At 43.0% G+C, this 12,152-nt stretch overlaps 1 protein-coding gene across 1 annotated transcript; it reads right to left on the reverse strand.

Moving 5' to 3' along the window:
* Positions 1-3,400: 3,400 nt before the first annotated feature.
* On the reverse strand, positions 3,401-4,291 carry DUSP21 (dual specificity phosphatase 21). The gene is given in 1 exon segment (NM_001078017.2): positions 3,401-4,291. A coding segment is annotated over 1 exon segment (591 nt). The 5' UTR covers positions 4,165-4,291; the 3' UTR covers positions 3,401-3,573.
* Positions 4,292-12,152: the final 7,861 nt, after the last annotated feature.

Below are 12,152 nucleotides of genomic sequence, written 5' to 3' on the forward strand. Positions count from 1 at the left end.
CCAAGTGACATGATCCTTTTCTTCTCTGTGTGTGTCTCTCTGTGTTAGAGCACTTTATGCATACTCCCCCCAAACTAGAGACAACCTTGCTATGGATTGAATTGTATCCTCCCCCTAAAATATGTTTAAATCCTAAACTAGCCCAGAATGTGGCCTTATTTGGAAATAAAGTTGTTGCAGTTGTACTAAAGTAGAAGGAGCCCAAATATGACTGGTGTCCTAAAAGAAGAGGGAAATTTGGACACAGGTATGCCCAGAGGGAAGACAGACACATAGCCATGTGACCACAGAAGCAGATACTGGAGTGATGCATCTACAAGTCAAGGAATGTTAAGGATCACTGGCAACAACCAGAAGCTAGAAAGAGACAAGGAAGAAATCTCTCCACTTCCCATCCTGCACGCCCGACAGGTCTCAGAGGTATCATGTCCCTGAAGAGACTTCCATTTAGGACTCTGGCTTCCAGAACTGTGAGAAAATAAATTTCTGTGGTTTTAAGCCACCTAGTTATCAGTATTTTGTTACAGCAGCCCTTAGGAAAGTAATACAAACCTAAATAATCTTCACAGGTGAATGCAAAACAAACTGTGATACATCCATACAATGGACTACAACATGGGTAAATCTCAAAGACGCAGAAGCCAGTCTGTGGAGGGAGGGGTGGTATCAATGGAGGTTGTATCCTGTATGATTCCATTTATGTGAAATTTTCTTAAAAGCAAGTAAATAGGATGGAGAACCAATCAGTATTTGTCAGAGGCTGAGTGGGGCCAGAGTTTGACTACAAGGGAGACATGAAGAAAATTTCTAGAATCATGAAACTGCTCTGTGTCCTGATTGTGACAGAGGTTATACAAACATATGCATTGTTAACACTGATAGAACTGTATGTTCAAAGAGAGTTAATTTCATAGTGTGTTAGTGAAAGTGTTAGTCGCTCAGTCATGTCCAACTCTGTGTGAGCCCCTGGACTGTAGACTGCCAGGTTCCTCTGTCCATGGAATTCTCCAGGCAAGAATATTGGAATGGGTTGCCATTCCCTTCTCCAGGACATCTTCCTGACCCAGGGATCAAACCCAGGTCTCCTGCATTGCAGGTGGGTTTTTTACCATCTGAGCCACCATGGAAGACATGTTGTGTTAAATTAGGTATTAAAAAAAAAAATGAAAATGGGCCTTCCCTGGTGGTCCAGTGGCTATGATTCCAAGCTCCCAATGCAGGGGGCCCAGGTTTGATCCCTGGTCAGGGAACTAGATCCCACATGCTACAGCTAAGAGTTCTTATGCTGCAACTAAGACTCAGCACAGCCAAATTAATAAATAAAAACATATTAAAAAATAAAAATAAAAACACATGCATATATATATATATATATAATATACCTAAACAAATTGCTTTTCAAGATACTTGAAAAGAGATTTTTCTTCTGGGTTTCTGCCACAAAGGCTGCTTTGGGGGAATTCTGCCACACTAATCCTGGTCTTCTGGGAGCCAGTCTTTCCATCTGTAGAAGGAGAGGATCCAACTAGAGCAGAGGTTTTCATAGCAACCCCCCTCCACTCCCCCAAATTGTATCCCTGGGCACTCCTTTTGTGGAAGTGGGAGTGAGGGTCGGTTTGGAGAGAAAGGGCATTTGGACTCCACTGTGGTATGAACCCACAAGTCTACATCAACAGTTGTGCTTTCTGACTCATATATATTTTTATGTAGAGTAATCAGGATTAGAATAGCTGCTACCAAGCCAGAGTCATATACCTAGGGAATTTAAACAATCCTAGATTTCAGGGCCTACTTCTGGGGCCCACTCAATTGTCCCTTTGGCAAGTGTCCCCACGGATCCTAGTTGATCCCAGGGCTCTGGCTCTAATGGTCAGTGATTCTAAATGAGACCTTTGGGTGCGGAACAGGGGGCCCTGGAATAGTGCTTCTTGTTTTCACACGGATTAAACACAGTGATACAATGGGAACGCTGAAAGGGCTCTGAATCTAGGCCTCCTGTGAGATAGGGTCTGAAAGAAACTTACCCCCATTTGTTTTAAAGGCAAGATAACTTTTAGAAAGAGAATTCTGTAGACAAAAAGGGGCCATACACAGATGGGGAAAAGGCCCTTATGAGGATGGGTGTGCTGACCTCCAACTGGCAGGGCCAACGAGTAACCTTAATAACAAGAATAGCCTTTTCCTCTAAGCAGGAAACCATCTGCTTGCTAGGTCTCACGCTAAGGAATCTAATCCTCACAACAACCCTGGGAGAGACAGGCTGTCATTACTTTGACAGGTGAGGAAATAGAGGCTCTGAGGGGCCCCAGTCATAAGGGGTGGGGTGACAGAGTTGAGTCCTGGCCAGCAGCTCCAACCTACTAAGCAACAGCCCATGAGAGCAACAGAGGCCTGGTGTCAGGCGGACTTTCTCTGTTTTAGCAAGTGCCTTGGAGAAAGGGGGCTTCCTTGGTGGCTCAGACAGTAAAGAATCTGCTTGACAGTGCAGGAGATGCAAGAGACACGGGTTCAATCCCTGGGTAGGGAAGATCCCCTGGAGAAGGAAATGGCAATCCACTCCAGTACTCTTTCCTGAAGAATTTCATGGACAGAGGAGCCTGGCAGGCTGCAGGCCATGGGATCGCAAAGAGTTGAACACGACTGAGCTACTAACACTTTCACTTAGAGAAAGGGATTAATGTTTATTTCTCACAAAGGCTGGTGGGGGTTGCTGAGGGCACTTTGGGCCCTTGCCATATAGTAGATTACTGGAAAAAAATATTTTTATATGCTTTATATAGTGGCATTGGGGCTTCCCTGGTGGCTCAGTGGTAAAGAATCTCCCTGGCAATGCAAGAGACTCAGGTTCAATCCCTGGGTTGGGAAGATTCCCTGGAGAAGGAAATGGCTACACACTCAAGTATTCTTGCCTTGAGAATCCCATGGACAGAGGAGCCTGGCTGGCTACGGTACATGGGGTCGTAAAGATTCGGACACAACTGAGCGACTAAGGACACAGTGGAATTTTTTTTTTTTTTTTGAAAATTATTTTATATGCAAATTGAATTTAGAAAGCCAGAGTTGGGTCACTGTGGTTGAAGGTGGGGGCAGGAGTACCCCGGGGCTCCCCCAGGACTCCCGGCGAACCCCAAGAAGGCCACTTATCCAGTAGGTTGGCACTTACTGCAAGAAGCATGCACAGTCAGAGACATGTACCATGTCTAAGGCTCTGGCTTTGGGTTGGGAAGAACCAGGGGGGGTTGGGGGTGGAGGTGGGAGGGGACACTCACCCCTGGGTTAGTCAGCCTCTGGCTGGTCCCAGGCTACAGGTTCATCTGAGCTGGACACCAGCTTGCCCACCCTCCCCTCTGGCCAGGCCCCAGCAGTCATGACCGGCCACTCACAGGATAAGAAGCATTGTCACCATTTTCCATTTAATGAATTTTATCCTTTAAAGATAAGCACACTAAGATAAGAACTTCAGCCTCCTCCTCCCCCCCTTTTTGCTTGCCCATGTAAAAAGGGGTTTCTAGTTTCTTTATCAATAAAAGTTCAATGTTCACCTCAAAGTTGGTGCAGGATCTGAAGCAGAAGTTAGGAGCTGTCCGGAATGACTCCCATCAGCGTCATCAAACAGATTTCTTTCTCATAGACATCAGGAATCATCCCCATTGAGGAACTGATCATGTGAACAGTGTTCTTGCTAAACAGCTTGAATTCATAATAGATAAGCTGCTCCCAAAAGCCGTTGTTGGGCCGGATGGTGGGGCGGCAGGACTTGGTCCACGTGTGGGCGTCCAGCAGCGACATGGAGTGGTACTTCATCAGGTAGGCGAGGCAGAAGGTGGCAGAGCGGCTCACCCCGGCAGCACAGTGTAGCAGCGTTCGGCCTTGCTTCATCTCCACGCTGTGGATGTGATCTGCAATAAAGTCAAAAAAGTCATAGAGGCGCGAGTTGGGAGCATCCGCCAGCGGCACTTTTACGTACTGGATGTCTTCTAAGAACGTGTCGGTCGCCTCCATCGACACGTTGATGACAGTGGTGATGTGGTTGGTAGACAGCATGGCTTTGTCCTTGGCTGCCACAGCGTCGCTGAGGTACAGACTCTTGGTAATCTGGGAGAGGCCATGGGCCGCGGGCTGCCGGACAGCTTGAATCGGAAACGGACACAGAGGCGTTGTCATAGAGGCGGTGGCACAGCAGTCTCTGCGGTGTCCCGGGAGTGAGTGCAGGAAGCAACAGCTCTGTGATGTCTCTGGAGAGGCTCTGGGCGACAATATGCTGGTAACCCACTGGTCACCCTCCTTCTTCACTCCGCCCCTCGATTCCCCTTCCCCACCCCACCTCCCGCCCCTCGAGGGCGTCACAATTCCCCACAGCCCTTCCCATTGGTTCCCATGGCAATGGCCGCTTGCAACATGGAGGACTTGGCCGCAGAGCCAGATCTTCAGAGAAACCCCAGATCTCTCTTTTTAATCTTTCTTCATAGTTACTTATTTTCAGAGCTTATGTCTCGATGTTTTAATGTTCTGTTACCAGATATCTCTTTTATGTTTCAATTATTGGACCACTCTGTACACAGTCTCTATTTTATTAGTGTTGAAGAACAGGGCTTACCCTTGTTCTGCAAAGTAACAGTATCATATTTTACATTGGGGCACAGCATTTGGCTCCTTTGATATGCTAATCTTTATAAAACTGCAGAGAGGTAGGGGTTTCCACTGGCCTTGGTGACCTGGCCTGATACTTCTTTGTTGATTGTAGCCATAGAATTATGCTCCTGCTCTCACACTCATCAGGACTGTTTATTATAAGGGAACATTGCTGATACATAGCCCTTTATGGTGAAGTTGGCCTGTGGTGAACAGTTGTGATTAATTTAGCTATGTTGCTGTCCGTTTGTGCATACGGCCCGAATGATTTACCACCTGATTCTGCTTTATTACCTGAAACAACAGCTCAAATTATCTTGTCTGAAAGTGAAAGTGAAGTCGCTCAGTCGTGTCCAACTCTTTGCAACCCCATGGACTGTGGTCCACCAGGCTCCTCGGTCCATGGGATTTTCCAAGCATGAATACTGGAGTGGGTTGCCATTTCCTTCTCCAGGGGATCTTCCCAACCCAGGGAAGATCTTGTCTTGCCAATCTTGTCTACATTATCCCAAAAGAATGCCCACCTGCTTTGTAAACAGCACATCATTTTGACCACTACTGATGGTCTCTTCCCAGTAATGTTAAAAATTCTGGAGCAAGTCAATGCTATGTCATACCTGGGCCAAAAATAGATTTTTAAAATGCTCCCTGAGATTTGCATTTCGTCTCAGCTAAGATTTTTGTAGGATTTGAAGATTTGAAATAACTATAACCTAAAACTAACAAATTATTTCATAGAGCAGCTCTGAGATCCATTACTTCCCCATCATTCCTTATCATTTTGGGTTATGTGCAAAGTTTGCTCCTTAAACTTTAAAAATGTTATAAAATTATTGGGGGAGAGGGCCTCCCCTGGTGGCTCAGTAGTAAAGAATCTTCTTACAGGAGACCTGGGTTCGATCTCTGGGTTGGGAAGATCCCCTGGAGAAGGAAATGGCAACCCACTCCAGTATTCTTGCCTGGAGAATTCCATGGACAGGGGAGCCTGGCAGGCTACAGTCCATGGGAGTTGCAGAAGAATCGACTTAGCAACTAAACAACAACAACAAAATTAGGGGACTTCCCTGGTGGTCCAGTGGTCAAGACCCTGCCTTTCCAATGCAGAAGGCTTGGGTTTGATCACTGGTAAGGGAAATAAGATTCCACATGCAGCGTAGCCAAAAGATATTTTTTTTAATGTAGTAAAATTAACCAAAAGAATTCCATACACTATTCTTAAAGACAAGTGTGGCTCATATTAGATTCATGTATTTTTCCAGTTAATATTTTGTGATGCCCTTTCATCTGAGGGATGTTGGATGTCTTCAAACTCCACTGTAGATCTTTTCTTGGATGGATGAGGAGATCATGTTTCCTCCTCTTGAGTTTGGAAACTGATCACTTTCAAATTTCCACTTACCTTTACTTTTTCTTATTATTTAGGGGGGAAAAATGTACAGGGGACTCGCTTAAGAAAATACTCTCTACCTGACACTGGGAAAAGACCCTGAGTGTCAAGAATCAGTTAACATTCCAATTTCTCTATTCAGTAGTCGAGGCCCCTTCCTTTTTGATCTAAGCCTGCCTTTCTAATCTCATTCATTCATTTACTCACTAAATTTTTCTTAAGAATCTATTGTGTGCTAGGCATTTTCACTTTTATAAATCTTCAGTTCTGACCAAACAAATCAAATGTTCGTGGTAATTGCAACATACACATTCCTGCTTTCTTACCTTTGCTCATGCCATTCCTCTTGCTTGAGAAAACATTCTCACTCCTGCCTGTTTACTGAATCCTTTCCAGGCCTCAAGAATGAGCTTGATTAATTAAAAAAAAAAAATCAGCTGAGCATCCAATCTGTGTCAGGTACAGTTCTAGCATTGTGTAAATCCAACACAGCGCACCCAGGCTCAGATATCAAAGAACTTATAGTTTAGTCTGAGAGATACATAATCATGAAAGAGTCTAGAAGAGAGGATGATTCATTGTTTTATGTGTGTGTCTGCTGGGACTAGGGGGTGGTGGGTGAGGGGGGCAGATATCACGAAAGGCTTCACAGAAAACATGACCTGGAACAAAGCTTTTTTGTTCATTTGTTTGCTTTTCTTATTTATTGTTTATTCTGTTCACGTTTTTGTTTTGAAAAATTTCAAACCTACAGCAAGGGTGCAGAATAGAATATGAGTGCCCGTTCACCCTTCACCTATAATTTCTCTATTGTTAACACTCTGCCATCACATTTCCAAAGACACCCGTATTTATCTGTTTGCTTGCTTTCTTTTTGCTGAGGCATTGCTAACTGCAGATAGAGCAACACTTCAGCCCTTTCAGCACATCCTAAGAACAAGGACAGCCTCCTCTACAACCAGAATACAATGACTATATTCAGGAAATTTAACATTGACCCGATATTATTATCTAAAATATAACCCATATTCAAAAATCACCAATCCTCCCAATAATGTTATTTGGAACTGTTTTATTTTCCCTTTGATTCAGAATGGAAACAAGGACCACATTGCATTTAGCTGTCATGCTTCTTGAGCACTATTTAATTTGGAGCTGTTTCTGAGCCTTTTGTTTTGCTTTGGTTTTTCCTGGCCGCTGATGTTTTTCAAGAGTCCAGGCCAGTTTTGCAGAACATCTTTCCATTTGGAAGTGTTTGATCATTCCTTCAGGATTAGATGCAAGGGAACTGTTTTTCACAAGAATAGTACCAGATTGTGTCATTCTCAGTACGTCTCATTGGGAGCAATATGATGTCTGTTTGTCCCATTAATGATGATGATAAATTTGATCACCTGGTTAAGGTGGCATTAGTTAGGTTTCTACATTGTTGTTGTTGTTCAGTTGCTAAGTCTTGTCTGACTCTTTGCAACCCCATGGACTGCAGCCCACCAGGCTTCCCTGTCCTTCACCATCTCCTGGAGCTTGCTCAAACTCACATCCATTGAGTCGATGATGCCATCCATTCTACATTGTACTCACATCCATTGAGTCAATGATGCCATCCATTCTACATTGTAAAGGTAGGTTTTCCTTTTTGTGATTAATAAAGAATAAGTAAGGGTGGTACTTTGAGTTTCTGGGAATATCTTTGGAACAGGACTTGAAGGATGAGTAGAAGTTTTCCAGGCAGATAAGAAGGGGGGAAAAGGAAGTATGAGCAAAGGCATAAGGGTATGAAATGATGTCAGGAAGGCAGAGAACAACTCAGGATTACTGGAACAGACAGAGCGAGGCAGAATTGATAGGTGGAATGGCTACAGGAGTGGCAACAGAGATCACAGAGGGCCTTGTGCTTCATCACTTGGGCTTCATCCTGGTGGCACTTTGGAGTATTTTATGCAGAGAAATGGCATAACAGAATTAATTTTAGGATACTCACTTCAGCTATGTAGGTGAATCTGTAGATCAGAAGGTACAGTGGGGAGAAAGGCAGCACTTGAGGGAGTGAGAGCTATTGCAATAGTCTAGATGAGCAATGGCACATCCATTACAGACTCTTTTCTGCCATGGAAGCTGGATCAAATCCAAATAGAATTTACCTCCTCAGATGTACACATGGCCCAGGCCACATAAGAGAATGGAATATCAAACTTTCTGTGGGTCAGTGTCTGGAGAGTTTGGGAGTAGGGTAGACAAGTGAAGGCAAGAGGCTGAGGATGTAGGTAATATATTTATATTGAAGAGTGGTGGTGATTTAGTTGTTGTGTCTGACCCCATAGACTGTAACCCACCAGACTCCTCTGTCCATGGGATTTCCCAGGCAAGAATACTGGAGTGTGTTGCCATTTCCTTCTGCAGGGGATCTTCCAACCCAGGGATCAAACCCAGGTCTCCCACTTTGCAGGTAGTCTCTTGCATTGCAGTTGGATTCTTCACTGACTGATCTACCAGGGAAGCCCTGAAAGGTGGTGGTGGTAAGAAAACCTAAAAGAATATGGGATGAGGGCACAGGAGAGCTAGTAGCTAAAAGGAGTTGCATGTTATGTTATCCGATGGACAGATAGGATAGGTAGTCTTGAACAGAAGACTCTAGGGCAAAGGTGGGAGTTGGCTTCCCTGAGTACCAAGAGTTGTATATTAATTCCATTTCCCCGTGGGGCAGAGTCAGTTATATCACTGTATAAAGCCCAGCAGCAAGTCAGCTTCCCAGAACTTGTTGCTGGGCTCAGTCTGGTCCTTAGTTTCTGGATGGTGAAGGGAGACAGATGGATATGAATGTGGAATTCTTCAAATAACACTCTCCAGTCCAGAATACAGCTATTATGAGAAAAAGATTGTGACTTATTTGTTAGGTGAAAAAAACTAGTTTATAAAAAAAGTTGTACTTTTTTTTTGTAAAGGTGAAATATATACATATGTATATTCATCATATATATGTATTTTTTAGATATATATATCACATGTATATTAAATAGCTATTAATGAGTACTGTTTGTGGAAATATTAGGTATCAAAAGCTGCCCTAGGTATATATGGAGTAAGAATTTCACAAATGTCAGATATTACTTGGTACTATATTTGAGTGGCGGAGAAGGCAGTGGCACCCCACTCCAGTACTCTTGCCAGGAAAATCCCATGGACGGAGGAGCCTGGTGGGCTGCAGTCCATGGGGTCGCTAAGAGTCAAATACGACTGAGCGACTTCCCTTTCACTTTTCACTTTCACACATTGGAAAAGGAAATGGCAACCCACTCCAGTGTTCTTGCCTGGAGAATCCCAGGGACGGGGGAGCCTGGTGGGCTGCCGTCTATGGGGTGGCACAGAGTCAGACACAACTGAAGCGACTTAGCAGGCTTAGCATATTTGAGTGGTGGGATTAAAGGCAATTCTTTTCTTTTTGTGTTTGTCTGTATTTTCAAATTTTCTAAAATCATTTGTGATATCTTTATAATTAGAAAAAATCAAAATGCATTTAGACATCATCAACAGATATCCTTTTTTTTGCCTAAAAATTTAGTAAAGTTGAAAAACTAGTAATACTTCATGGTGACAGAATTCAGAGAAATAAGCGCTCTCCTACATCACCAGGGTCGGAGATGAGGGAGAGACAATGGCCAAACCACGTGGTGGGGAAGATGTAGAGCAAAGAAAACTCTGACACTACTGGTAACAGGGAAAGTTGGTACCACCAGTTTGGAGACCAGTCCAGTAAAGTTGAAGATGCAGATAGCCTATGCCCCAGCAATTCCAGCCCAGGTAAAGACTCTTGCTCATAAATGCTAGAAGATGTTTCAGTTCAGTTCAGTTCAGTTCAGTCACTCAGTCGTGTCTGACTCTTTGCGACCCTATGAATCACAGCACACTAGGCCTCCCTGTCCATCACCAACTCCCGGAGTTCAGTCACACTCACGAGTCGGTGATGCTATCCAGCCATCTCATCCTCTGTCGTCCCCTTCTCCTCCTGCCCCCAATCCCTCCCAGCATCAGAGTCTTTTCCAATGAGTCAACTCTTCACATGAGGTGGCCAAAGTACTGGAGTTTCAGCTTTAGCATCATTCCTTCCAAAGAAATCCCAGGGCTGATCTCCTTCAGAATGGACTGGTTGGATCTCCTTGCAGTCCAAGGGACTCTCAAGAGTCTTCTCCAACACCACACTTCAAAAGCATCAATTCTTCGGTGCTCAGAGAATATTTATTGCAGTGTTGTTTATAGTAGTGAAGAAATGGAGACAATGTAAATGTCTACCAAGAAGCAAATGAAAATTTGAGGACAGTCATACAATGAATACCATACAAACAGCTATGAAAACAAATGAAGTACAGCTGCCTGTGTAAACCTGGATAAGTCTCGAAAGTATAATGTTGTACAGAAAAAACAAGAGGCAGGAAAAAATGTGCAACAAGAAATTTAAAAACAAGTAGAATAGTACCATACATTGTTTACACTTGCCTATACCTATACATGCATATATATATATATATATATATATATGTTAAAAACCTACAAGCAACTGAGAAACACCAAGTTGAGAACAGTGATTCCTCCATGGAAAGAACTGGATCTGGGTGTGTGAGATAGGGTGTTTCAATATGTCTTAATATTTTATTTTCTTAAGATAATAGATCTGAAGCAAACATGACAAAATGTTAAGGTCTGACAAACTGGATGTTGGGTATGCAGGTATTTATTATCATATCCAGCAGACTTTAGGATTGCTTGAAGTATTTCACAATAAAAATGAATGGGGCAAAGTCCACATGTGCTTGGAACTAGCAATTTCCCTGCTGGTAATTTACTTATGTCTTCTAAGGAAGTCCTCACAAATGTGTGCAGAGATTTACCTACCAATATGTTCATTGTAAGTATTATCTACAATATAAAAAGCTGGAGAAAACCTAATCTAGGAATAAGGGCTTCTGTAACTAGATTATGAAATCTTGGTAAGGTAGAATATAATGTGGCTCTTAAAATGACTACCTAGAAAAATATTTATTGTCTTGGAGAAATTTCATACTATCTTGTTAATAGAAAATGCTATAAAACAGTTCGATCTCAATAAAGCTAAGTAATACTCTTTATCTCTATATATGGATTCATAAATAGAGAAAAGCAAATAAGATATACACCAAAATGTCTACAATCATTATCCCTGAGCAGTGTTATTGCAGATGATTTTTATTTTTTTGGATGTCCCAAATATGTATATGATAGATATGTAATAGTTTTATAATTTGAAAAATTATATAGTTTTAAAAGAGACTAATAAAATAGTTTTGATGAGACGTAATATGAAATCGGACAAAAAAGGCAGCAGCTGCAGGATGAAGAACAGACAAAATCAAGAGTGATTTAGAAGGTATAAGTGACAAAATTTTCTACCAGATTAAGAAGGGAGTGGGGGAAGGGAGGAACATCATGGTGACCTGCTACTTTCTGACTTGGGCAGCTGAGCAGCAAAAGAGATCATTCCCTGAAGTAGGAAATGCTTCAAAAAGATCAGATTTTGCCTGAAAGATGAGCAAGGAGTTCAGTTTGGAACAGGATGACACTGACAGACTGCAGGACTAGCATTCACAGTGGGGGACTCCTATCCTGTATTCGTTCTTTCCTGTCTACTCCTCAAACAAAAGCCATCATGTTCAGGTACTTGCCCCTTTGTACATAACCATAGGCTTCAGGGGAAACTGCCCCCTTTTCCAGTTTCTAGAGTGGCAAGGAATGGATTCTGATCATTCTAAGCCAGTCATGCAAATCCATTCCTCTTGTCAGTGACTGTTTTAGGGATGGGCAACTTACCAAACTCTGGCAAATGATAAGCTAGTGGAACCAAGCACTTCAGTTTGGGACTTGAACCCACAAGGCCAGGACTTGAACCTGACCAAAACTCTGATTGGGATTTGAACTTATGGCCTTTTAATTAGAATCATTTGCCTGGTGTCTGGACTTACAGAGGCTCAGGTTCTTTGAGTCTCAGTGCTGAAGGAATTCAGTAAGAGGCAAAGTGATAGGCAAGAAGTAGATTTATTAATACAGGACACTTGTAAGGGATACAAGCAGGCTGGCAAGGGGGCTCTGCCCCAAGAATTAAGTG

Source organism: Bos taurus, chromosome X, assembly GCF_002263795.3.
Source record: "Bos taurus isolate L1 Dominette 01449 registration number 42190680 breed Hereford chromosome X, ARS-UCD2.0, whole genome shotgun sequence".
NCBI classification, from domain to species: domain Eukaryota; kingdom Metazoa; phylum Chordata; class Mammalia; order Artiodactyla; family Bovidae; genus Bos; species Bos taurus.